Genomic DNA, 27156 nt, shown 5'->3' with positions numbered 1-27156 from the left:
TGCTGAACGAGCGGTGGCTGCGAGGGGCTCTGCAGCCCTGGTGGCACCCCCGTGTCCCCGGGGTGGCACTGGGGTGGCGTGTCCTGCCTCTGGGACCAGCCGCGGTCCCTGTGGACTGTCCCTTGTCCCTTGTCCCTTGTCCCTGTCCCTGTCGGGGGTGCCGGGGCCTCTCCCGCCCGCCCGGCCCGCACTGCTCAGACTGGTTTAGCAAGTGCAGGGGATGAGGCGGCTGCTTTTCCTTTGAAGGGCTCCCGGGAAGCATTTGGTGGCTGGAAACCTCCCGAGGAGGAGAAAGGAAAAGACAGAAAATAGGTGGTTTTGGGTTTCGCTTGGGGGAGCGGGGGAGGCGCGGGGCTGCTCCGGTGGCTTTGCAGAGCTTTGTGTGCCGGGCTTGGGGACAGAGGGGTGTCCCCGTGCCCAGAGGGATCCCGAGGAATTCCCGAGGAACCCGGAGCGGACTGGGGATGTCCACCACGGCCCCGAGAGAGGTGGGTGCTCCAGCATCGCTCCGGGGTGGCCGCGGGGGTTTGGGGTGGCAGCAGGGCCAGGGACCCCCAGGCCTGGCCCCTTCCCCAGCCCCCCTGAGTGGGGTCCCTCGGGGGTCCCTGAGGGGTGGGGGGCGCTGGGGACAGGCTGGGGGTGCCTCATCAAAGGTGATTTGGGGAGTGGGAGCTGAGCTTTGCTTCCCAACCTGATCCGGGTTGCATCAAACTCTGGCGCCTCTCTTGCCTTTTAGCTCGAGTGTCTGCAGTTCGGGGTTTCACCTGCCTCCTGCTCCCTCCTGAGAGCAGGACCTGCCTGTCCTTCCTCACCATTCCCACGGACCCGGCGTGCTGGGATTTGGGATCAGGGTTGGCTCCCAGTTCCCCCCCAGCAGCCCCAGCCCCTTTCCCCTCCCTGCAGCCTCTCCATCCCTTCCTGAGCAGGTTCCCCCTTCCCAGAGCCCCTTCAGCCTCTCTGTGTCGGCTTTTCAGAAGGGAAATCCGCGTGGAACCAGGGAGGGAAACGTGAGGAGCGGTGGGAGGTGATGGTGGCCGGGTCATGGGGAGCTGCTGCTCTGTCTGTGCCATCGCGGGTGGCGCTTGGGGACACAGCGGGACCAGCGGGGCAGAGATGGGCTCAGGGTCATTGTCCCGGGGCAGAGATGGGCTCAGGGTCATTGTCCTGGGGCAGAGACGGGCTCAGGGTCACTCTCCTGGGGCAGAGATGGGCTCAGGGTCACTCTCCTGGGGCAGAGATGGGCTCAGGGTCACTCTCCTGGGGCAGAGATGGGCTCAGGGTCACTCTCCTGGGGCAGAGATGGGCTCAGGGTCATTGTCCTGGGGCAGAGATGGGCTCAGGGTCACTCCCAGGGCAGAGATGGGCTCAGGGTCACTCTCCCAGGGCAGAGATGGGCTCAGGGTCACTCTCCCAGGGCAGAGATGGGCTCAGGGTCACTCCCAGGGCAGAGATGGGCTCAGGGTCATTGTCCCGGGGCAGAGATGGGCTCAGGGTCACTCTCCTGGGGCAGAGATGGGCTCAGGGTCACTCTCCTGGGGCAGAGATGGGCTCAGGGTCATTGTCCTGGGGCAGAGATGGGCTCAGGGTCATTGTCCCGGGGCAGAGATGGGCTCAGGGTCACTCTCCTGGGGCAGAGATGGGCTCAGGGTCATTGTCCCGGGGCAGAGATGGGCTCAGGGTCATTGTCCCGGGGCAGAGAAGGGCACTGCCTGGATTCCTCCCATCCCTTCAAGGAGAGGCAGCTCCACCTTGAGAAATCATGGATTGATCCCTGCTGGGCAGGAGCAGCCTGGTGCGAGCCCTGCTCCAGGAATGGGATTCACAAAGCTGCGAATGGGATGGAGAGAAAGGGAACTGGTTTTGTTTTTGTAATGGAATCATGGAATGGTTTGGGTTGAAAGGACCTTAAAGCCCATCCAGTGCCACCCCTGCCATGGCAGGGACACCTTCCACTGTCCCAGGCTGCTCCAAGTCCTGTCCAGCCTGGCCTGGGACACTTCCAGGAATCCAGGGGCAGCCACAGCTGCTCTGGGCACCCTCACCACCCTCATTATAAATTCCACCTCGTTATATATTCCTTCTTTCCACGTGTGGTCCTGCAGGGTTGGTGACACATCCCCTGTCCCTGGCAAGGTGATGACAGCAGCATCTCTGCGTGTGTGGGATCCTGCCTGGGGCACACAGGGAAGTGGGGAATCTGTCTGGGGCTGATTTGGGAGGATCCACAGGGAGGGGGCGGATCCAGGCGCCTCCTTGGGGAGGGGCTGGGGACAGTCAGGGCTGGACTATCTGGAGCAGAACGCCGTTTTTTCTTTTTAGTTCTTTGCCAGAAAGGTGATTTTTATTCCCCTGTATCCCTGGATCTTTACACTCCTTCCTTTCCAGAAGTGAAACCCAAACAGAGTTGCCTGGTGTCTCCATATGAGCCCTGTGCCCTCCTACCTGTCTGTGCTTTTCCAACTGTTGCTTTTCTTTCCCTTTTATTTTTGATCTTTCCCTTTTTCTCCCTGGGAATGAGAAATGTGAGCAAGCAGGAATTTCCTCTCAAAAATAGTCTTGATGCAAAATTGACCCATTCATGGAAAAAAAAGGCATTTTCTTATTGAAAAGTATCCATGTCTGTTAAAAACTGGAATATTCACCTTGTTTCAGTGCAGGGGACTCTGTCTGGGGACAGTGGCCCAGCTGGGGGATGTTCCAGGCCTCAGGACTGGGGACTGATCCCTCCATCCTGGGGGTGCTGGGGCTGATGAGGCTCCTAGAAGGGCTCAGATTTTGGGATTGGGATTGAATCCTGGAGCTGGGATTTCCTGGGAGCATGGCTGGTGGTGGATCTTGGGGTTGGGGATCAAATCCTGGGCTGTGGGATCTTGCTGAGCTCCGTGTGGGAGCGTGGCTGGAGCTGGAGCCGCCGGTCACCTGGTCAGGGTTGGGATTGGGGTTAAATCCTGGAGTGCTGGGGATTCCTGAGCCCTCTGTTGGAGCATGAAATTTGGGGTTGGGATTGGGATCAGATCCTGGAGTGCCAGAGCTTCCTGAGCTCCGTGTGGGATCACGGCTGGTGACAGAGCCTGGGCTTGGGGATCAAATCCTGGGGTTCTGGAGCTCCCCAGGCACCTTGTGGGACCGTGGCTGGTGACAGAGTTGGGATTGGGGTTGGGATTGGGATTGAATCCCGGGCTGTGGGATCTTCCTGAGATCCCTATCAGAGCACGGCTGCCGACAGAGTTTGGGTTTGAGATTTGAGTCCTGGGGTTCTGGAGCTTCCCAAGCACCTTGTGGGACAGTGGCTGGTGACAGAGCTCCTTCCTGGGTTTGGGATTGGGATTGAATCCCGGTTTTGGGATCTCCCCATCAGATCACACCTGCTGACAGACCCCCAACCTTGAACTGGGCATTAAATCCCGGGGTGCCGCAGCTTCCCGTGCTCCCTGCCGGATCTCGGGGCCCCTCTCTCCCCCTTTTATTCCCGGGTGTCCCGGTGGAAGCGCTGCCGGGAGCCTGATTGGCTCCACACCCTACTCCGCTTCCAGCTCGGCGTTTCCTCCTCCCGCGGCCAGGTAAAGCCTTCCCTCGGCCAGGTAAACCCTTCCCCACCCTCCACCGGCCTCCCACCAGCGCACCTCGCTCCTGCTCGCCTCGGGGTTTTTTTTTTTTCCCTTTCCCCTTCCTTATTCCCCCTTTTTTCCCCCTTTTTCCCCCTTTTTTCGCCCTTTTTTCCCCGTTTTCCGGGCCCGTCCCCGCTGGGGGGATGAGCAGCGGGCTGGTGGACGCCGCGGTGTTGGCACCGCTCAAACCCGTCAGCATGTCCGGGGACCCCCAGGAGGACACCCCGGTCTTCGAGGACATCAAAGCCCCCTCCCGGCCCCTGGAGAACCCTCCCGACCTGGCACAGGTAAGCCTTGGGAAGGAGCCTCTTCCGCCCGCTCCGGTGCCCGAAAACCTCCGGATTTGGCCTCAATTCTGCTTTGTTTTCCCCGTCCTTGCTGCGACACCTCCGTGGCTTTATAGGCTCCCGATTCCCCCTCGGCCGGGTTTTCTCCTGGGCGTGTTGGGTTTCGTTTGGGAATTTTAGTTTGGATTTTTTTATTTTGTTTTTTTGTTTTTTTACATCCTGTCTGCCGTCACAAACTCCCTGTGGGCTTTGCTCCCACTCCGGGGTTCAATCCGTCCCCCCTGGAATTGCCAGGTCAGGGGCTCTCCCACCGGGCAAGGTTTTGGGATTTGGGTTTCTGCGCCTGCGTGTCCTGCTGGGGAAACAGAACCTTATTTGCCATTTTATTTTATTCTCTGCGTTTTTCCGCCACCACTGTGGGGAAGGAATGCTCCTTGAGATTCCCTGGCAGCATTCCCCCCGTTAGATAAAGACCTGGATAAGGGGCTTTGGGATGTTCCAGCCAGGGGGACGAGGCTCCGTGTCCCACCAGCAGAGCCTCCAGCCGCTCTTCCTGGTGGGAAGGAGGGTGAGGCAGGCCCAGCCCCACCCTGGAACTGTGCTTTCCCCCTTTTCCTGCTCCGTGGGGCGCGGGGTGCCCGGGATAATGATTAATCCTGATCCCCACAGCCCCAGCGCCATTTTGATCTGGGCGGGAACGCTCCGGGCCTCGGCTCCAGGGACACGCTGGGACCCTCATCCTGGCCACTGCTCCTGCAGAGACCCCTGGGGGGGAATCCTGGGGCTGTGTGACCCCTGTCCTCATCCCCATGGCACAGGGCCATCCTGGGGCTGTGTGACCCCTGTCCTCATCCCCATGGCACAGGGCCATCCTGGGGCTGTGTGACCCCTGCCCTCATCCCCATGGCACAGGGCCATCCTGGGGCTGTGTGACCCCTGTCCTCATCCCCATGGCACAGGGCCATCCTGGGGCTGTGTGACCCCTGCCCTCATCCCCATGGCACAGGGCCATCCTGGGGCTGTGTGACCCCTGTCCTCATCCCCATGGCACAGGGCCATCCTGGGGCTGTGTGACCCCTGCCCTCATCCCCATGGTTCCCATGTCCCAAGGGCCATCCTGGGGCTGTGTGACCCCTTCCCTTGTACCCATGGCACCCGTGTTCCAAGGGCCATCCTGGGGCTGTGTGACCCCTTCCTTCATCCCCACAGTTCCCGTGTTCCAAGGGCCATCCCAGGGCTGTATGACCCCTGCCCCTTCCCTCATCCTCACAGCATCCGTGTTCCAAAAGCCATCCTGGGGCTGTGTGACCCCTTCCCTCATCCCCATGGCTCCCATGTTCCAAGGGCCATCCCGGGGCTCTGTGACCCCTTCCCTAATCCCCACAGTTCCTGTGTTCCAAGGGCCATCCTGGGGCTCTGTGAGTGTGACCCCTGCCCCTTCCCTCGTCCCCACAGTGCCCATGTTCCAAGGGCCATCCTGGGGCTGTGTCCTGCAGAAGGCCGTGTCTCCACCTCTGGATTTCCTGGAGATCCAGGATCCACAGGGGCTCGTGGATGTGGGGTCAAACAGGGCAAGCCGTCCCTCCTCCCCTGCGCTGTTCCTGCTCCTCCCTGTGGGCTTTGGGGATCCCCTGGAACAGAGCTGGGTGGTGGCTCTTGGAAAACTGGGGATTATCTTTGGGGGGAAAAGCTGTCAGCTCCCTCCAAACCTTCCCCAAAACGGGCTGGGGGAGGGTGAGCTTGGCTTTTTCCCTTTTTCCATCAGGGTGCGATGAGGCAGCGTGGCCATGTCCAGAGGGGCAGTGTGACCATGGCCAAACGGGCAGTGTGGCCAAAGGGGCAGCGTGGCCATGTCCAGAGGGGCAGTGTGACCATGTCCAGAGGGGCAGTGTGACCATGGCTCTGGCCAGTGGGGCAGTGTGGCCATGGCCAAAGGGGCAGTGTGACCATGGCTAGTGGGACAGTGTGACCATGGCCAAAGGGGCAGTGTGACCATGGCCAAAGTGGCAGTGTGGCCAAAGGGGCAGTGTGACCATGGCCAAAGGGGGAGTGTGACCATGGCCAAAGGGGCAGTGTGGCCATGGCCAAAGTGGCAGTGTGGCCATGGCCAAAGGGACAGTGTGGCCATGGCCAAAGGGGCAGTGTGGCCATGGCCAAAGGGGGAGTGTGACCATGGCTCTGGCCAGTGGGGCAGTGTGGCCATGGCCAAAGGGGCAGTGTGGCCAAAGGGGCAGTGTGGCCATGGCCAAAGGGGGAGTGTGACCATGGCCAAAGGGGCAGTGTGGCCATGGCCAAAGGGGCAGTGTGGCCATGGCCAAAGGGGGAGTGTGGCCATGGCCAAAGGGGCAGTGTGGCCATGGCCAAAGGGGGAGTGTGACCATGGCCAAAGTGGCAGTGTGACCATGGCCAAAGGGGCAGTGTGACCATGGCTAGTGGGACAGTGTGACCATGGCCAATGGGGCAGTGTGGCCATGGCCAAAGGGGGAGTGTGACCATGGCTAGTGGGACAGTGTGACCATGGCCAATGGGGCAGTGTGGCCATGGCTGGCCCTGAGCCCCCTCTTGTCCCCCTCATGGGGACACCCATGGCTGGAGACCCCTTCACCCCCAGCCCATCCTTGCTGCCCTTCCAAGGGAAAGTTTCCTTCCCCCAGTTTGGTCCCGCTTTGCTCTGGGGTGGCCTTGGAGGTGTCACCCCTTTGCCACTGACCCTCCCGTGTCCCTTTTGGGGATCCTGGGAGCTGAGCAGGTCCCATGGATCCCCAAACCCACCCCACAGCCCTCGGGGAGGAGTTTTCCATGCCCTGCCTCATCTCCCAGCGGATTCCAGAGGCTGTGGCTGGAGGAGCCTTTGCTCCAGAGGGTTTTTATCAGTTTGACAAGGCTGGTGCCAAAGGCTGTGACCTGTCAGGCTCCAGCTCGGGGCAATTCCTGCTGCTCTGGCTGCCCAAACTCGGGAAGAGACAGCAGCAAACGATTCCTGTGGTTTCAAAGTCCCATTGCCATATATCCCCCTAAAATTGCTTCTCAGGTGGGAGCTCTTTGCTGCTGGAAATTTTATTGGTTCTCACTCAGGTGGAAACAGATAATTTGTGGAATTTCCGATCAGTTTTTCCCTTTCCTTGGCTTTTCCAACCAAAAAAAAAACCCCAAAAAATGGAGAGAAGAGGAAGGAAAAGGGTTTGTGAGAGGAAAGGACTTTTCTTTCCTGATTTGAGTCAGATCAGCCAGAAAAGGCATTTTCCTCTTTAAATCTCCAGCAGCTGATGCTGAAGGGAATAATAATAATAATAATAATAATAATAATAATAATAATAATAATAATAATAATAATAATAATAATAATAATAATTTATTACATATTACATATTATATTTTATATATTATATATTAAATGTTATATACTCTATATTCTATATATTATATTTATATATTTATATATTATATTTATATATTTTATATTATGTCTTATAATTATAATTATAATAATATATTATAATTATAAATTATAAATTATTATTATTTATAATAGTAATAATAGTAATAGCAATAATAATGATTATTATTAATATTATTTATTAAATATATTATATATTATATATTATGTATTATACATTATATCTAATAGATTTATATATTATATATTTACTTATTATATATTTTATTATAATAATTTATTATAATTCATATTATATATTATGTATTATATATTATGTGTTATATATTTAATAATAATAATAATAATAATAATAATAATAATAATAATAATAATAATAATATAAAGCAAAAGTAAGGCACATCCCGGGAATATTTCAGGAGAGGAGGAGCTGATCCTTTGTGTGGCTGTCGGCTCCCCTGGATGAGTGAGGGGCCTGGGGGATTTTTCCCTGCTCCCGGCAGGAACTGGGGCGGCGGATCCCACCCGCGCTCCGTGAGCATTTGGGAAGGCAATCCCTGTGTCCCTCCGTGGCTCCAGCTGGGAATTGCGGTGTTGGAGCCCCCGGGGCTGTGGAGATGCTGCAGGAGATGCTGGGGAGAGGGAAAGGACAAACCTGTCCCTCGGTTTAACCCCTCGCTGCCCGCGCTGGGGCTGAGCAGCTCCAGAGCCCGCAGGAAACTCCGGCTAAAACCAGTGAGCCAAAACCCGGCAAATTCGGGGTGGGATTCACCCACAATTTTTGGTCATTTTATTTTTCTGGAGGCCTCAAACCCCGCCGAGTTCCCCGGGAGCGGGATGGAGCAGCTCCATGGAATCGCTCGGCCGAACTTTGCGCTGTCCCGCTGGGACAAAGGCGGATTGTTCTGCCCGGGGACGAGGATTCCAGGTGTGCTCGTCCTCCTCCCTGCCCTCCACATGGATTCGCTGGAAAAGCGCCTGGTGTTGCTTTTTTTTCCCTTTTTGGAAAGCTGGGAAAGGAGGGAATGAGCCGGGCGCTCCAGATTTCCCTCTCTCGCTCCTCCCGAGCCGTGTGCGGGGAGCAAATGCCGACACCTGAACTGGCTCCCGGGGCTTTGGGGAATTCATTTCTGGCCCGAGCATCCCCGCCCGGGAGTTTTCCCCTCCTCTCAAACCTGTTCGGTCACCTCCCGGCTCTGTTTTGTTCTCCTTCCCTGCTCCAGTGAGTTCTTTTATCCAACCCATCCACTGCAAATAATCGCACTCACGAGCGTCTTGTGAGCTTGATTACAATGTTTGCTTTCCTCCTGCTCCATTGGCGAATTCCCGCAGTCACAGGGTCCCGCCGGCCTCTGGGGATTGGAGAACTCGTGTTTACAATTCAGATGTTCTCAGAACTTGAGCTAGCATGAAAACCCTCCAAAAAAACACCCCGTGGGCTGTTTACCACATCAAAGAGCTTCAGCCCCGGCCGAGCTCGGCTTGAAACTCAAACAAAGAATCTTTCATTGAGTTCAGAAATGCTGCGAGAATTCTTGGAAATTTATTATTTTCTCCTCTCGGGAGGGACCTTCGAGTTCCCACCCCGAGCAGGATTTGCAAGTATGAAAATGAGCTTCAGGACCTCGCTCTTTGTAGGATTTTCAGTGGAAGCTGGAGAAGGGAATGGCGAGGAATTCATCCCAGTGTAGCTGCTCTGAAAACACAGGTTTATCCCAAAAAGGCAGGATATGATCCATCCCTTCTCAGATCCCTCACACCTGAGGTAATTTATCTCATGGATCTGAACCCATCCTTGGAGAGGCCAGAGGAGGAGGATGCTCTCCAGCCCATCCAACCATGGGGTTTTTTTGTTGTATATTTATTGACCCCAAACATTTTTATGTTGTCTCTACAAAATCATCATTTTGCTGCTCCTCAGGGATATTTCAGGGAGGTAAACATAGGAATGGCTGGAGATATTAAAACCCCTTACAATGAGCAGGTTTCACGTTCTCTAAACTGTGGAAAAACCCCAAATTTGTTGGGAAAAATCAGGGCATCTCCCCAGCTGCTCATCCAAAACACTTCTGAACGTTTCCTTCTGAGCAACTTCCAGCATCTGGGAGTTTTGTGGTGCTCTGGCGTGGGAGGAACTCAAATCAGTTAATTTGGGGTTTGCCATCCCCTTGGGGGTCCCAGGAGCGTCACAGTCCTCGTGTTTCCCAGGGCTGGTAGTGCCCAGGCTCCCAAATGCTCCCGCTGGAGCTTCTCCAGGGCTCGGAGCCTTCTCCTGGGAGCTGTTACTGGCCTGTGCCATAATTAGCCTCCCTTAATTAGCAGCAGTTGGGGATTCCTTAATGCACAGGGAAAACGTGGAAGGCCCTGAGGAAACTCCAGATCTCTGCTCCCAGGAGCGCAGAGCTCCCTGCCCGTGCCAGGGGGGGAATGAGGTGAAGGTTGAGGTCCCTTCCAAACCCAACCATTCCACGATTCCATGGAATACTCAGCACAGGACATGGGGACAGGAGGGGACCTGCTCCAGTGTCCCCCACACCCCAGTCCCTGTTTTGGCAGGATCTTCTTGGCCTGGGGATGTTGAGGCTTGGAAGAAGAGTTGGGCCAACCCAACCTTCCCAGCTGCCTCAGGCTTCGTTTTGTTTCCCCAGCTGCTCTGGGAGGAAGTTGGGGCCACAGGGATGGGGGGAATTTGTTGTCTGCAGGTGAAACCTGACCTTGCCTGGGGTCTGCCCAGTGGTTTTCCTGGGAAGAACAGGATTTGTGGCCTCTGATGGGATCTGGATGCCAGGAGGGCACCACAGGCCCCGACAAGCAGGCAGTGACTCATTCCATTGGCAGCCCCTGGGAATGTGTGAGCTGCCACAGGGATGGAGGGAGGCAGAGTGAATCCCACCAGCTGGGGAGGATCCCTGGCAGCTCCAGAGCCTCTCCTGTTCAGGACTTGGGGCAGGGATCTGTAACTGGGGCAACTGGAAGGCTCAAAGACAATCCCAGTGTCCTGTGGCGGGGAGCAGGTGGATAAATTTGTCCAGGTGATCCTGGGATGCCCAAGAGTCAGGGAGAGGCAGTTCTGGGATGGAGCTGCTGGGAGCCCCTGCTCCTGGCTAATTCCAAATCCAGCGCTGATTTGTGCCCTGTAACCCAGGGTTCCTTGAGTTCTGCCGTGTTTTGGCTGAGGCTGGAGCAGCTCCAAGCCTCTTGAGCTTCCAGGAGTTGAAATCACATTAAATCATTTCATTTCCCCCCTAAAAATCCACCCAAGGGGCTGTAGCAGCTCACAGCAGGAATCAGTCCAGATCGACCTCCAGGAGCTTTGATGGAAAACCTCCCCTTGGCTTTGATGGAAAAGCTCCAGGTGCTGAGCAGGAGCAGCTCAGCAATCACGGAATGGGAATATCCTGGAAAGCCTTGGAGGTCTGACTCCCTTGAACCCTCATGTCCTCCCTCCCCACGCTTTGAGAGTTGTCCTCACAGCAGGTGCAGCCCTGGGAGAGGCCATCCCTGATTCCCACCTTCCTTCCAGCTCCATCCAGGGCTGAGGTGGCTCCTGGGGGTTCTGCAGGAGTGGGATCTACCCCAAAAATGTGGATCAACCCCAAAGTCAATGTGAGGCCCCCTCTCCCTCACATCTGGAGGTGCTCCTGTGTCATTCCCTTCCCGCTCCGGGCTCGGTGTCTCCAAGGCTTTGTTATTTTTCAATCCATTTATGGCTTTAATTTTGGAAAGGTTTCTGCTTGCTGCTGGAGCCTGGCTGTTCCCAGCTGCTCCTCTCTCTTCCAACCCCTTGACCTTGGAGTTGGATGAGGGTGTTTTCCCTGGCTCCCTTGGCCTTTGGGATTGTGGCACGATCCCGGTGATAAATACCTGAGCTGGATTGCCTTTGAGGGAGCCTTTATCAGCTGCCCGAGGGAAGGAATTGCAAACACAGCCAGCAAGTCTGGGAGTGGGGCTGCCTGGATGGAGATTCCCAGCTTCCCTGCTTCCTGGGGAGGCATTGGGATAACCCTCCCCATCTCCTGGGCCATCCATGGGCACAAACCTGGAGGATGAACGGAATTCCATGAATGATTTGGGAGTAGCACCTCAACCTGGAGCTGCTCTCAAGCCCCAGGTTTGGGCACACATCCCTTGTGTGGCAGGAAAAGGGGAAATATCTGGAGTGGATGATGCAAACCTTGGACTTGATCACCTTAGAGGGGTTTTCCATCCCAAATTATCCGCTTTGAGAGCAGCCCCTCACCCTGGAGTTGCTGGGAGCCCCTGTGGGACTGAGCGAGCAGGGGAGCCCATCCAGGGCCTTCCAGCACATTCCCACGGGAGCAGGGATTCCATCTGGGACACGGCTTTGTTGTTTACAGCAGCCAAACGTTGGGCACTTGAAAGGAAGAGTCCCGGGGCTTTCTTTGCTAATCCCATTTTGCAGAGAGTTCCAGGAGACTTGAGGAACAAACAGAAAATAACGTCGATCCAGGTCGGTATCAAACCCAAATGATCAGAGGAACAAATATTTACCCAGGTCAATATTTAACCAGGAGACAATAAATGCTGATATTGAACCAAATCTGGATATAAATACAGGCTATTTATAAAGTGAGCCTGCACAGGGGCACTGCCAGGGCCGTGCCAGGGGGGTTGATTGATGATTATCCTGCCCATTGTTTGCTGATTCCCTTGGAGGCTGCGGTTTCGTGCAGGTGCAGGAGGAGAAAGAGCCAGGGCTGGGTTGTTGTGGCACGACCGTTGTGCCACACCTGCGTTCCCGGGGTCCCCCCTTCCCCTTGGAGCCGTGTCCTGCTGTTCCCTCCTTCCTTCAGCCCCCACGTCACGGAATCATGGAGTGGTTTGTGTCAGGGGGGACATCAGAGGTCACCCAACTTCGACATCTTCCACTGTCCCAGGCTGCTCCCAGCCCCATCCAGCCTGGCCTTGGGCACTTCCAGGGATCCAGGGGCAGCCCCAGCTGCTCTGGGCACCTGTGCCAGGGCCTGCCCACCCTCCCAGGGAACAATTCCTGCCCCATATCCCATCCAGCCCTGCCCTCTGGCAGTGGGAGCCATTCCCTGTGTCCTGTCCCTCCATCCCTTGTCCCCAGTCCCTCTCCAGCTCTCCTGGAGCTCCTTTAGGCCCTGGAAGGGGCTCTGAGCTCTCCCTGGATCCTTCTCCTCTCCAGGTGAGCCGCCCCAGCTATCCCAGGCTGGCTCCAGCCCTGGGAGCCTCCTCTGGATTTATCCCAGCAGTTCCACATCCCTCTGGTGCTGGCTCCCAGGGCTGGATGCTCTTTGCTGCCCAGCACGGGCACAGGTGACATTTTCCCTGCCCCTCTGTCCCCAGAGCTCTTTGCAGCAGTGACAGCACCACACTGGGGGCTGGCTGTGAGCAGGGGCCTGGGATCCAGCAGAGCAGGAATCTCCCGTCTGGGAGATGGGATGGGAGCTCTGGGCAGGCAGGAGTGAGCAGGGGGCCAGTGAAATACCCCCCAGTCCCTCCCTGCGCCTGTTTAGCAAACACTGTTTTCCCTCCTGGCCCTGGCGTGACAGCAGCTGATGTTCCTGGGGCCGCTTGTCATTTGTCACCTGCAGATTAGGAGGTGTTTAAGCAGGGGACAGCCCCAGCCCAGCCCCAGTCCAGCTCCCCGTGCTCGCCGTTAATCCGGGTTTATCTTGAGCCTGCCAAGAAATGTTTGTGTTGGACTCTGCCTGAATCGATCTCCACGCTGATAACAGCTCCCCCAGCCTGGGACACCTGATCCAGGGGTAAATCCTGCAGGATTTATGGGAACTGGCAAGGATGGAGGGGATCACGTCCACCCCTATGAACCACTGGAAAATCCTGCCCCTGGAAAACCCACTCTGGAGGGGTGGGATGGCATTGCTCACTTCATCCAGCCACTGGTTTTACTGGGGCTGGGGGTTTCACAAACTCCAGCTCTCCCAGTGGCTGATCCCGATGTTATCCCATCCCCCAGGGAATTTTGGTCTCCAGGTTTGGATGTGCTGAGTGCAACACTGCTGCTCCAGTGGCACAAACTGGTGTCCAGTGGCCACACTGGAGTGGACAAAGTGCTGGTTTGTGCCTTCTCCTCGTTTTTATTTTGGTTTTCTTTCTCTGCCAAGTTGAGAGGATGCTTCTCTAGCGTCAAACTTGGGTGACTTTTGGGGGGAAAATCCCCCCAGAGTTCAGGGCTTTGGCTGTGTGAGAGGAGTCTCTTGTTGCCTTTCCCTTCCTGGCCAGATAAAGATGGCTTCAAATCAAAGAGAGTTTAGGGTGGGATATTGGGAAGGAATTCCTGGCTGGGAGGGTGGGGAGACCCTGGCACGGATTCCCAGAGCAGCTGTGGCTGCCCCTGGATCCCTGGAAGTGTCCAAGGCCAGGCTGGACAGGAGGGTGGAATGGGATGAGCTTTGAGGTCCCTTCCAGCTGAAAGCGTTGTGGGATTCTGTGAAGGATCCCAGTCCCTCTGGACTCCCAGAAGGTTTGTTGGTGTTTCCCCTTCTCCCTGAGCTGCTGATCCACGGCTGGTGGTGGCTGCTGGAGCCCGTGGCCACACCGTCGGTGTTGTCTGGTGCCTCCTGCCCTCATCCCGCTCTCCAGGGATGGCAGGGATGGCCTGGCCAGTGAATGTGTGGGAATCTGGGCCTGTGATCCCGCTAAAAGCCTGGTGGCTCCTCATCTGGAAGGCTCTGGGGCCTTTCCCCATCAGCTCACATCTCGTGCACTGTTGGGCTGAGCTGGGCACCCTGCGGGCGGGATAAGCTCAATCCTCCCCAGAAAGAGCCAGGAAATGGTTCATTCCCTGGAGTGGAAGGGATGGGCAGATCATTCCAGGTCACTACTGTCCCTTGGGAGGGGGACAGGCAGAGGATGTGGGGTCTGCAGCTTTGGGATCTGAAATTCTCCTGGAAGTGAGCAGGAGAAGGATGTGGAATGAGAATGAGCCCATGGGAGGCTGTAAACCCTGGTTTGGGATTTGGAGGAGTCCCAAACCTCTTCTGCTCTTGGAGCTGGAGGAACACTGGCCTTGGAGAAAGGATCTGGGTCTGAGGGATCTGGGAAGAGCCCTCAGCCCTCTGTGGGAGTCTGGGAGAGGCAGGAGAAGGGAGAGGTGCAGGACATTTGTGAGCACACTCATCTGAGTGGGGATGACAAAGGGATTTCAGGTGTCGTGCCTCCGTCTCCTTGGGAGAGCTCTCTGCTTCCCATTTATCCCTTCTTTCCAAAGAGGATTCCCTGTTCCTCCCTGGACAGGCTCCAACCCATGGTGGGCAACCATCAATGTGTGGTGGGCAACCATCAACCCGTGGTGGGTGACCATCAACATGTGGTGGGCAACCATCAACCCATGGTGGGCAACCATCAACCCATGGTGGGCAACCATCAACCCATGGTGGGCAACCATCAATGTGTGGTGGACAACCATCAACTCATGGTGGGCAACCATCAATGTGTGGTGGGCAACCATCAATGTGTGGTGGGCAACCATCAATGTGTGGTGGGCAACCATCAACATGTGGTGGGCAACCATCAACCCATGGTGGGCAACCATCAATGTGTGGTGGGCAACCATCAACGTGTGGTGGGCAACCATCAATGTGTGGTGGGCAACCATCAACCCATGGTGGGCAACCATCAACGTGTGGTGGGCAACCATCAACCAATGGTGGGCAACCATCAACCCATGGTGGGCAACCACCAACGTGTGGTGGGCAACCAGCAGCTGTTTCCATGTCACGGAGTGTGGGGTGGGAGACGACACCACTGGCAGGGGGGCACCTGGAGAGCCTGGGGGGCTCTGGGAGGCTCTGGGGGTGCTGCCCTCCTTGGCCAGGGGAATTTGGGGAGGTCTTTGGGGTGGCCAAGCCGGGGAGGACACCCCACTAACCCAGCCCTGCCTCCCACAGCTGCACCCCATGAGGATGGACCAGCGGATGCCACCGCTCATCCTGGAGGTGAGAGGCTTCCCTCATCCCTTCCCCTGCATCCTCCCGCTCCTGCTGGGAAGAGGAAACACAGAAGTCCCCGAGAGACTGAGCTGGGACATTCCCCATGGCCCCATTCCCTCTCCCCATTCCCACTCATTCCCACTCCCCATTCCCACTCCTCATTCCCTCTCCCCATTCCCTCTCCCCATTCCCTCTCCCCATTCCCACTCCTCATTCCCTCTCCCCATTCCCTCTCCCCATTCCCTCTCCCCATTCCCACTCCTCATTCCCTCTCCCCATTCCCTCTCCCCATTCCCACTCATTCCCACTCCCCATTCCCACTCCTCATTCCCTCTCCCCATTCCCACTCCCCATTCCCACTCCCCATTCCCACTCCTCATTCCCACTCCTCATTCCCACTCCCCATTCCCTCTCCCCATTCCCTCTCCCCATTCCCTCTCCCCATTCTCTCTCCCCATTCCCTCTCCCCATTCCCACTCCCATCCACTCCAGAGCAGTGGCGCAGGGCTGGTGTCCTCCTGTCTGGTGACAGCCACTGCTGGCCCTTTCCCTTTCTCCAGGAGCCTGATGGGGAATTACTGTGGATTTTTAATGGGAAGACCGGGAAAAGATTGTGCTCTGCAGGGAGGGATGGTTCTGGGGAAGGGAGGAACAAGGGCCTTCCATGGAAATTCAGGCTCTCCATGGAATCCTTTAGTTTGGAAAGGTCCTCTGAGCTCCACACCTTCCTCCATTTCTATTCCTGGTCCCCTGGGGCAGAAGGACCTTCCCTTGGGAACTGGAGGTGAGAAAGCGAAATGCCAGAGATAAGGGAAGTGTGGAAGGAAAAGGCACCCAGCACCTGGCCCTGCCCCTGCTCCTGCCAAGTGGGGCTGTTCAGTGCTCAGGAATGTGTGGCATCCCGAGCTGATTCCCAAGGGAACCTGGCCTGTGCCAGCCTGGCTGCCAGGAGTGCCTAGGGCTGGGCTCCAAGGCTTTGCCGTGGTTCTCCCGAGGGAGGGAACCCGCCCTGGGCACCGCCAGGAGCAGGGAGGGACTCGGGGCTTGGAGCTCTCCATGGGGGTGGAACGGAGGTGCAGCTCTGGGTCCCTTCCCGGCCTCCTGCTGATGCCCTGGGGCAAAGAGGGATGGGGGACAGGACCCAGGGGACAGCTGGAGCGGAGGGTTAGTGTGGAGATCAGGGAAAGGTTCCTCATCCAGAGGGTTCTGGGCAGGTTCCCCAGGGAATGGGCACAGCCCGAGGCTGCCAGAGCTCCAGGAGCGTGAGGTCCATCAGGGTGAGGGTGTTGGGGTGTCCTGTGCAGGGCTGGGCTGGATGATCCTTGTGGACGCCTTCCAGCTTGGGTTGTTCCATGACTCCACAAGTGGCTTTAGGCTCTGCCTGAGCGAGGGCTGCTTCTCCAGAGGGGCTGCTTGAACTTCCTTCACCCAGGATAGGAACTTCCAGCACCTCCACGTTTGATGAGGACAGACATGTCATGGTTGGACTCCATGACCTTAGAGGTCTTTTCCACACAATTCCCTGTTTCTGCAGGATCCCCTGTTTCTGCAGGATTCCCTGTTTCTGTAGGATTCCCTGTTTCTGCAGGATTCCCTGGTTCTGTAGGATTCCCTGTTTCTGCAGGATTCCCTGGTTCTGTAGGATTCTCTGGTTCTGTAGGATTCTTTGGTTCTGCAGGATTCCTGGGTTCTGCAGGATTCCCTGTTTCTGCAGGATTCCCTGGTTCTGTAGGATTCCCTGTTTCTGTAGGATTCCTGGGTTCTGTAGGATTCCCTGTTTCTGTAGGATTCCTGGGTTCTGCAGGATTCCCTGTTTCTGCAGGATTCCCTGTTTCTGCAGGATTCCCTGTTTCTGTAGGATTCCCTGTTTCTGTAGGATTCCCTGTTTCTGTAGGATTCCCTGTTTCTGCAGGATTCCTGGGTTCTGCAGGATTCCCTGTTTCTGTAGGATTCCTGGGTTCTGCAGGATTCCCTGTTTCTGTCGGATTCCCTGTTTCTGCAGGATTCCCTGTTTCTGCAGGATTCCTGGGTTCTGCAGGATTCCTGGGTTCTGCAGGATTCCTGGGTTCTGCAGGATTCCCTGGTTCTGTCAGATTCCTGGGTTCTGTAGGATTCCCTGTTTCTGCAGGATTCCCAGGTTCTGTAGGATTCCCTGTTTCTGTCGGATTCCCTGTTTCTGCAGGATTCCTGGGTTCTGCAGGATTCCCTGTTTCTGTAGGATTCCCTGTTTCTGCAGGATTCCTGCGTTCTGTAGGATTCCCAGGTTCTGCAGGATTCCCTGTTTCTGCAGGATTCCCTGTTTCTGTAGGATTCCCTGTTTCTGCAGGATTCCTGCGTTCTGCAGGATTCCCTGTTTCTGTAGGATTCCCTGTTTCTGCAGGATTCCTGGGTTCTGCAGGATTCCCAGCACACCATGTACACACCCCAGTCCCAGCGTGGCCCTTCCCATCCCAGCCTCCCTGAGCTCCCTCCCGAGTGGCAGAGGGTGGATTTGTGGCTGTCCCCGTGCCTGGGTGACAGCCAGCTCAGCCATGTGTCGCCAGCACGGCTCCCAGAGGTGCAAAGGCTCTTTGAATGAGCTGGAAGCTCCATGATCCTTTCCCTGGAAAGGGTGAGGAAATCTCTTGGCTCCCACCCAGCTTTGTTCAGAGCCCTGAGGTGGCAGCAGGGCTGACTTTGGCCCATGGCACCGTGGTGACACAGTTCAGGGTTGGAAAGCTCGGCTCAGGGCGTGGGCTGAGCTCAGCTCCCGCTCCTGGAGTGCACCCTGGGCTCTGCCAGGGAAACCTGGTGGTTTTCCAGCTGCTCTCCATAGGAATGAGGGCTTTGACACTTGGAGAACCACGTAATTAAGCTCTGCACGAGAGCTTTAGTGCTGGGATCTGCAACCACAATGAGCAGAACCTGAGTCATCCAGCACCAGAAGATTAATTTCCTCGAGGATTGCTCCATCAGGCTGCTGGATTTTTGGGCCTGGATCCAGTGGGGTGCCCCAGCAGGCAGGAACCAGGAGGGGAAGGCACCAGAGCCAGAGGTTCTGGTAACTTGGAGGAGCCAGGCTTGTAAAAACAGCTCTGTAAAACCAGAACTAACCCAAAGGCTAGGCCAGGGCTGAGTCATTGCCCAGGTGAGGCAGGAAGGCAGGAACTGTTCCCATTTTAGGCTCGGGACACACTGAATTAGTGGCAATATCACTAATATTTCCAGGCCCAAATTATTCCCAGTCAATTTAAGATATTTTCCTAGAATTCCTCAGTTCATTAAAGAGACTTTCCCAGAATAAAACACTCCTCAGGCTGCTGAGTTTAAAGGAGACCAGAGCCAGCACATCCAAGGCGGGCTGCAGATCCTGGCTGGATTCATCCTGCTGCTGGTGCTCACTCCTGCTGTTTGTGTGGCCAAAGCTTTGTACCCAAAGCTTGTTTCCCTTTATCAGGTCTGATTTCTGTCCTACCTGCACCCTCTCCCGGCTGCCCGGCGTTATCAGGGCGATAGGGATTGGGGAAGTGGGGCAGAGGACGCTGATTCAGCCCTGGGGAGTCTGCCTGAGTCAGACCCGGAGCTAAATCACCTCAGCTCGGGTTCCTGGGCTGTTCCCGCTGCCGCCTCCATTTCCTGCTGGCTCAAATCCCCATCGAGCACTGGCCTGCCCCAGCTGGGTGCCAGTGTCACCTTTCCCAGCTCCCGTGTCCGTGTTCTTTCCGCAGGCGCGCTCGGAGATGGACAAGTACCTGTCCAGCGAGGTGCCGCCCGTGCCGATGCTCCCGGACAAGAAGTACCGCCGGGAGAGCGCCTCGGTGGTGGACGAGTTCTTCTCCACGGAGAAGCCCAGCTCCGCGCCCTACAGCGTGAACATCAACGTCATCCTGCCCGACACCACCCACCTGCGCACGGGGCTCTACCGGCCCCCCAAACCCATGGCCCCCTTCCCGCAGATCAAAACCGAGCCCGGCACCGGCTTCTCCCAGCCCTGCTCGTCCTCCTCCGGCCCCACGCAGACCCTGCCCGACTTCACCAGCGTGTTCAGCATGCCCCAGTCTGTGGCGGTCAACAACATCTTCATCAAGCAGGAGATGCCGGCCGAGATCCCCTTGTCGGCCCACCCGCAGCAATCCCAGCTCTTCCAGCTGCCCCTGGGCGCCTCTGGAGCCGACATCCCCACCCTGGCGTCCTCCTCCAGCAGCACCACGGCCATCAGCTGCCTCAGCGGGGTCACCATGTCCACGGGCTCGGTGGCCAGCGTGGCACACAGAGCCGTGCAGCCAGCGGCGCCCCTCAAGCAGTTCCCACACGTGGCCCAGGGACAGGGAAGCTTTGGGAACATCCCCGGGCAGTTCTACCCCGCCCCGGGGGTGACTCTGCCCCCCTCGCCCCCCAACTCGCAGCCTGGCAGCCCCGAGAACCAACCCGAGCTCATCAACACCATCTCTCCCCCGCCGTCCTACGAAGCCACTTTTGGACTGAAGCTGGTCCAGTCGTCCCAGATCCCCCCAGGTCCCAACGGCGTCGGGGGCCTCCCCCAGGGCCACGTTGTGATGCAGCCCCCCAAGTACAACCGGCGCAACAACCCCGAGCTGGAGAAGAGGAGGATCCACCACTGTGACTTCGCAGGTGTGCTCATGGGGGGCTTCAGGGGTCTCTTGGCACCCTGAGGATGGGTGGGAGCCTCCAGGGAGGATAATCGGAGATCCTTTTGGGATGAAGCTGTGGATGGAGCCCCAGGGAAGTGGGAGGGAGTAGAAGAGGTTGATCCCACCAGCACGGTGTGGTTCCTGTTTTGTCTCCTTCCCTCTCCCTTTACACTCTGGCAAAAGCAACTCAGCAAGGCAGAGAGCTCCTGCAAAGCCAGGGATGCTCCTGGGAATCTGCACCTGGGAATCTTCACCTGGGAATCTTCACCTGGGAATCTTCACCTGGGAATCTTCACCTGGGAATCTGTTCCTGGGAATCTTCTCCTGGGAATTTGTTCCTGGGAATCTTCTCCTGGGAATCTGCTCCTGGGAATCTGCTCCTGAGTTGTTGCTTTGCTCTGGCCTTTCCCAACCCTGAGCAGCCATGTGAAGTCACTCTGCCATTCCCTTCCTTTCCCTCTCTCTCACAGTGGGTGGAAAACCAGTGAGGAATTCCCCCCAAGAGCTGGACTCTCTCTGGGGGTTGTGATCTTCCCAAGGGGCCGTGAGCTGGGTGTCCCTGTGCCATCCTTCCGTGGCTCCCTGTGCTGCAGCAGGAGCTGTGCCGGGGCCATCACAACGTGGTTTGGGTTGGAAGGGACGTTCAAAGGCTGTGCCATCCATCCCACTCCTGCCGTGGGCAGGGACACCTTCCCCTGTCCCAGTTTGCTCCGAGCCCTCAAGCTGGGGATCAGCCCAGAGCAGCTGTGGCTGCCCCTGGATCCCTGGAAGTGTCCAAGGCCAGGATGGACGGGGCTTGGAGCAACCTGGGACGGTGGAAGGTGTCCCTGCCGTGGCAGGGATGAGTCTGGATGGGCTTTCCTTCCAACCCAAACCAGTCTGAGATTCCATGGCACACACCAGCGAAGCAGATCCCATTGAGAGATCCCAGTGAGAGCCATCTGAGGGCTTGGAAATTGCCGCTCCTGGAGCCAGGACACACCTCCCGCTTCCTGGGCTGATCCCCAGTGCTGACCAGTTGTGGGTTAGCAAACATTTTTCCCGTGGGATGTGTGTGAATGAGGAAAGTCACTTCCTAACTGCCTCCTGGGAGATTTACAGACCCTTTCCATGGCATGGGAGTGGCTGGAGGTCAGCCCAGAGGCTCTACCTGCTCCAGATCCTCTCTCCAGCCGTGATGCCAGGAACTGCAGAGGGACAGGACAGGTTGGGAGAGACCTTTCTGTGCTGACACCTTCCCCCTCACTGGCTCCCTGTGGATCAGGGACTTGCTAAGCCAGAAGCTGCCAGTGGTGGATGGCTTGTGCTGCAGTTTTTACCTTCAGCTGGTCATGGTGAGGACATGAAAAGTGAGATCTGAGACAGATTCCCCGTGTCTGACTGCTCAGAGGCTCATCCTGCTGGATTTGCACCGAGGCAAAGCTGGTTTAGGCAGGATTTTGGTCTGTGGTGCAAAAACAAAACCACCCCAATCTGTGCTGAGTAAATCCTGGGTGTGGACGTGCAGAAATGGAGCAGGGATCTGTGTGATCCCTCCCTCGAAGGTTCAGCTGGAGGTGACTCCAGTCAGGGATAATGGTAAGGAATCCTCACCAACCTGGTCTGTGTGAGGAAGTGAAAGGGCCTTGGAGACTTCACACCTGGAACCAGGTGGACTTGGGAGACCTGTCCGTAAAACCCCCATCCAGAGCCTTCCAGGGCCTAAAGGGGATCCAGGAGAGCTGGAGAAGGATCTGGGACAAGGGATGGAGGGACAGGACACAGGGAATGGCCCCCACTGCCAGAAGGAATGGTTAGATGGGATATTGGGAAGGAATTCCTGGCTATGAGGATGAGGAGGGACTGGTATGGAACTCCCAGAGCAGCCGTGGCTGCCCCTGGATCCCTGGCAGTGTCCCAGGCCAGGTTGGACAGGGCTTGGAGCAGCCTGGGACAGTGGGAGGTGTCCCTGCAGGGGTGGAATGGGAAGAGCTTTGAGGTCTTTTCCAACCCAAACCATTCCATGATCCCATGATCTCTCTCCCAAATGTGAGGGGTTGCCAAAGCTTCAGAGCACCAGAAGCAAAACTGAACAGGGCCACCACCCCTTGCTGCTCCTGCCCCACCTGAGCAGGACGGGACCAAGGGCAGGAGGCTCCTCTGGGCTGGGGGAAACGCTGGGATCAGAAATGTCCCCGTGCTGCTTGTGCAGGTCACAACAATTCAAATTCATATTTGAATGTCCTCATCAAAACACAAAGCAGCAGGGCCAGAAAGGGCAGCAGAGGCTTCCTTAAGCTTTATCCAGCTGAAACTCTGGAGGAATTAATCCTGACTCATTTTGAGACACCTGCTGTTGGAACTTCTCCCCAGTCACGGCGTTTCTGTTAAACCTTGTCTTTGGTGAAACCCGTTCGTGCTGATCTTGTGAAAACCCCTGGCTCTGTTCTGGGACCTGGGAGCCAAGTTGTGCCTGTCCCTGGCTGTTGCCTGCTTCCTGGAACATTCCTACCACGTCTGCTGGGCCAGGGCTGTTACAAAACCCAGCTTTGCAAAGTGATATCAGCTACGACTGGAGCCCAGAGAGACTGCAGCACAGAGCCAGAAATGGGGGGGAACTGAGTCTTTTCTTCCTGGTGGTGGAAGGGAGGGTTTGAACCTCTGTGCTTGACTCTCTCCTGCCTAATTCCCAGCACAGCTCCCATGGGTGGCAGGAGAAGGTGTTGAAGCCTGTCTGCCCAAGAGAAAATGCTCTTTAGTTACTGCTGAGCCCAAGCCAGGCTTATTTGCATGGCGCAGCTCTGCCCCTCCCCTCAAATATCAGAGTTTGTTTGAGCGAGGGCCCCTCTCTCACAGGGAAATTGTGCTTTTGTTCTGTCCCTGCAGGATGCTCAAAGGTTTACACCAAGAGCTCCCACCTGAAGGCACATCAGAGGACTCACACAGGTAAGAGCAGCTCCAGGAAACGCTGCCAGCCTCAGGTACCAAATCCCCCCAGAAAGGGCAGGGCTGGATGGGACATTGGGCAGGAATTGTTCCCTGGCAGGGTGGGCAGGCCCTGGCACAGGTGCCCAGAGCAGCTGGGGCTGCCCCTGGATCCCTGGGAGTGCCCAAAGCCAGGCTGGACAGGGCTTGGAGCAACCTGGGATGGTGGAAGTTACCATCAGTACTGTGAGATGAACTTTAAGATCCCTCCTAACCTGGTTTGTTCCTTGATTCTTTGACTTTTTTGTCACTCTTTGAGCTCTTCCCTCGAGATATCCCAAATCCTACCCAGGGCTAATCCTGCTGATCCTACAGGAAGGATTTGTAAGGCCTGAGTTTAGGATCTCTGAGGAGGAGACCAGGGCAACTCTTTAGTGTCAAACCCCCGTGGTGGCTCCCAGGGAGAGGGAGGAACCCCTCGTGTCTCCTTGGGCACCCCTCCCTCTGAACCCCCCAGTCCACGGGGGCTGGGCTGTGCCCTCATTCCCGAGGGTCCACGGTGCAAACGGGGACCCCAGGTGGGAGCAGCTCCCAGCACAGCTCCCCTGGGCTGATCCCAGCTCCGTGACACTCTGCAGTCAAGCCCCGGCGCCCTCATTAAGGCATTTATTATACCTGAAACGTTATCAGATCCCCAGGTAGTCCAGGAACCATCAGTGCCCTCATAAATCTCTTTTATAGGAGGGCTGATCTTTACTGAGAGCAATTAAGCTGGGCCCAGAGTTCACTTCTCTTTTTTATGAACAACGACCAAACCCCACTCTGCAGCTGGGAATTGGTTCTGGCTCTTGGCTCCGTTCCTTCCTCCCCTTATCAGCCCTTCAAACAAAGAATTTCGCTTTGTGCGTGAGCCACTGATATTTCTTTGGCAGGGGCTGGGGAGGAGGGGGCCGGGAAACAGCACGGAAGGGGTGGAAAAAGAGGAACAGGAAGGATGTTGTCCCAGAGCTGGGTGCTGATAGGGATTTATCACAGTCTGGAATCGGGGCTTTAAAATTAAATTAAATTAAATTAAATATCTCCTGTCCCTTCTGTGGGGCGCTCTGTGCCCAGGACAGGATCCATGAGTTGGGCACCTCCTTACCTATCAGATATAAAGATGTACCCAGGAAAACTTGGGTGGTTTTGAAATCCAGGGAAACTCAGTGGGTTTTCCAGGTTTCCCAGTAACCAGGCAGGAAATCCGAGTGCCTTTGGCTCCTTCCCTTCCCCTGCTGTTAGAGGGAAGGGTGGAGAGGTGAGGGAAGGTGTGAGCTGAGGAGTCAGGAGAGCTGGTGGTGGTGTGGGATGAGCAAAAAGCAGGGAATCCAACCCAGAACCATCCCACAATCCTGGCCCAGGATCTCTGCATCCCAGGATCTCTGCATCCAAGGCTTTTAAGCCTGGTGTTTTGCTTTGGAAAAGAGCTGAGAGCTGCAAGAGCAAAGGCTCACCCCAAATCCTGCGTCAGCCCCCTCACCCGCAGGGTTAAAAATGTCCCCTCTCCCATTCCCTGCCTGATGATCTGGGAACTCTTTCCTTGTGGTTTCCCGTTGCCGTGGGCCGGGTGTTTCCCTCTCCCGGAGCCACCATTCATTTCCTGGGTGCCATTGTGAGGTTAAACACAAACCCCCGGGGCCGGGAATGCCACCCTGGATCCTTTGTTTGAGCCCGCCCTGCCGTGCTGTCCTGGGAGAGGCAGCCAGCTCCCGGGACAATGGGAAACCCGGGACAATGGGAAACCTTGGGTTTCTGTCCTGGAGATCACCCTGGCATTGTTTGAAGGCAAACGGCTTCGGTGGGGTTGACCCAGCCAGGTGACCCAATGTCTGGGCTGCAAGGGGCAAATCCTGCCTCTGGGAAAATCTGATTTTGGGGAAATCCCACCTCGGGGCAAATCCGAACTTTGGGAAAAATCCCGCCTTTGGGAAAATCTGATTTTGGGGCAAGTCCTAACTTTGGGGAAATCCTACCTTTGTCTTGGCATGTCCCGAGTCCCATAAACCCCCACCAGCTCCTTGTAAATCCTCTGCACTCAGTGTTTACCTGAGCCATAAAAATCCCCCTCCCTTTCCCACGGAGCAGCATCCAGGGGTTTTTTGAGGAGCAGGATGTGCTCGTGCTGCTCTGCCTCCTCCAGGTTCTCCTTTCCGTGGTTTTGTGTTTCATCCATGGTGGGCAGGGCACTGCAGACCTTCCACTTCCCTGGCCAAACGTGGCATCCCCAGCCCTGGAATTGCTCAAGGCCAGGTGGGATAGGACTTGGATCTAGTGGAATGTGGACTAGTGGAACCTGGTCTGGGGAAGATGGGCTGTAAGGTCCCTTCCAAGCCAAGGCATTCCAGGATTCCCTGGTTCCATGGAGCAGCCTGTGGGAGGAAAGGCTCCCTGGGAAGCACGGAGAGGAAGGAATCCCTAGAAATCAGTGTAGGAATCCCTGGAAGTTGGCGGAACCTGGTCTGGGCAGGGCGGAACTTGAAGGGCTTTCCAAGCCGAGCTGTTCCAGGATTCCCTGGTTCCGTGGAGCAGCCCGTGGGAGGAAAGGCTCCCTGGGCGCATGGGAAGGTTCCCCTGGAAGCCTGGGGAGGAAGGAATCCCTGGAAGCACGGCAGGGCAGGGCACACATGCCCGTGCACGCGTGCTGCGTGCGGACGTGCGCTCCCGCCGCGCCGCTGCGCCCGGCAGTTGGCCCCGGGAAGGGTAAATATTTGAGGTCGGGAATGTCAGCACATTCCCTGAACTCTGCCTGCTTGTTCAGGCTGTTAAGAGCAGCTCTAATATTTGAGAGCACCACGCCCTGCGTGGGGACAGGGCTGCAGGCAGGGTTCAGCCCCGTGGCCTGGCTGGAAGCGGCCGCCGGCTTTTCCAGCCCAGTTCCCAGCTGGCTGGGAAGGTGCCGGGGTGAATGGATTTCATGGATTTCGGTTGGGAATGGGTGTGTTTGGGAGGGAGGGGGAGAGGGCACGGGGATGACATCACCTGAAAGCTCTGAGGGAAACACAATACCTTGTGTACAGAGCTGCTGGCGGGGGAACTTGGAGGTGTGGAGCGTTAGGTCATGGAATCCTGGAACGGTTTGGCTTTGGGAGGGGTCTTTAAAGGTTGTCTGATCCTTTAGGGACGTCTTCCACCAGATCAAGTTGCTCCAAACCCCATCCAACCTGGCCTTGAGCACTTCCAGGGATGGGGCAGTCACCGACACTGGATGGGTGCTCTAAAACAATTTAGATTTTTCGTATTGAAATGTAGGTTTAGAGCCCTGTCTTCCTCCCGGTGCCTCCCACCACTCACATCACACCCTCCTTAGGAATTTTTGGCTTTTTTCTTTTAAAAAAACCCAAACTAATTCACAAGTTGTTTTCAGCCAGAAATGCTCCAAAACCCAGCAGGAATTTGGAAGGCAGAGTGGGAGGGGGTGAAGAAGGACAGGACCTGGCTGGTGCAGCTCAGTCCCTCGGTGCCTCTGGGCTGTGTGCGCTGGGGCGCCCTGGCAGCGCCACGGAAGGAGGGCATCTCCAGAGGCCAGGGGGTGTTTTTGGGAGGCTGGGCACACGTGTGACCTGTGGCTGTCCCCCTGGGCAGGTGAGAAGCCCTACAAGTGCACGTGGGAGGGCTGTGACTGGCGCTTCGCCCGCTCGGACGAGCTCACCCGGCACTTCCGCAAGCACACGGGGGCCAAGCCCTTCAAGTGCCTGGCGTGCGGCCGCTGCTTCTCCCGCTCCGACCACCTGGCCCTGCACATGAAGAGGCACCAGAATTAGGAGCCTCCCTTCCCACTCCTCCGAGAGCAGCTCCAAGTCTTCCCTTCTCCCAGGGAAGGACCTGTACATAGGAACGACCCCGCGCTGTGATCGACCGAGGCGGCAGCAGAGCCCTGCCAGCCCGGCCCCGACCCTGTCTGGTTTTACAAGAGACTGAAACCCACCCAGCTCATTTCAAACAGGCCCTGACTGCAGACTGATCTCCTGACCAGGCTCCTGGTGGCACCGGGGCGATGGAGCTTGCATTCCCAAGGGCTTTCTTCTGGCAATCCCGCTATTTATTTGTCACTCAGGAGCGACTTCGAGTCTCAAGGACTTTTGGGATGGGTGAGGCCTGGGAGGATGTGACAGCTTGGCTGTGACTGGTCTCACTTGGACTCTGTTGGACAGTCCCGTGGCAAAGCCATGGATGTGACACTGTGTGACCATGGATGTGACACTGGTACCATGGACGTGGCACTGTCCCCCATGGTGTGACCATGGATGTGACACTGTCCCCATGATGTGACCATGGATGTGACACGGTGTGACCATGGATGTGACACTGGTACCATGGACATGGCACTGTCCCCATGATGTGACCATGGAT

General features: G+C 56.5%; 1 protein-coding gene and 1 long non-coding RNA gene across 4 annotated transcripts in view; one reads left to right on the top strand and one right to left on the bottom strand.

The window, feature by feature from the left end:
* The window catches only part of LOC131583659 (uncharacterized), a 124196-nt gene extending 122235 nt beyond the window's left edge, over positions 1 to 1961 (bottom strand). Inside the window, exon 1 of the long non-coding RNA XR_009278555.1 lies at positions 1905 to 1961. This is a non-coding gene — a long non-coding RNA (uncharacterized LOC131583659). The remainder of the gene's footprint in view (positions 1 to 1904) is intronic.
* On the top strand, positions 286 to 27156 carry LOC131583653 (Krueppel-like factor 5). Of its 3 annotated transcripts, none has more exons than XM_058848007.1 (5): positions 286 to 488; positions 15191 to 15238; positions 18940 to 19843; positions 22729 to 22788; positions 26389 to 27155. In XM_058848007.1, the coding sequence occupies exons 1-5, from the start codon at positions 465 to 467 to the stop codon at positions 26565 to 26567; spliced, it is 1215 nt and encodes a 404-aa protein (XP_058703990.1). In that variant the 5' UTR covers positions 286 to 464; the 3' UTR covers positions 26568 to 27155. The 3 variants fall into 3 exon arrangements, with proteins under 3 accessions (XP_058703990.1, XP_058703989.1, XP_058703991.1); XM_058848006.1 differs by lacking the exon at positions 286 to 488 and adding an exon at positions 3687 to 3895 and having other exon boundaries at positions 26389 to 27156; XM_058848008.1 differs by lacking the exon at positions 286 to 488 and adding an exon at positions 11751 to 11763.

The sequence above is a fragment of the Poecile atricapillus genome, chromosome 12 (genome assembly GCF_030490865.1).
Source record: "Poecile atricapillus isolate bPoeAtr1 chromosome 12, bPoeAtr1.hap1, whole genome shotgun sequence".
Lineage (NCBI taxonomy): Eukaryota > Metazoa > Chordata > Aves > Passeriformes > Paridae > Poecile > Poecile atricapillus.
This window is presented reverse-complemented; position numbering and strand designations above follow the sequence as displayed.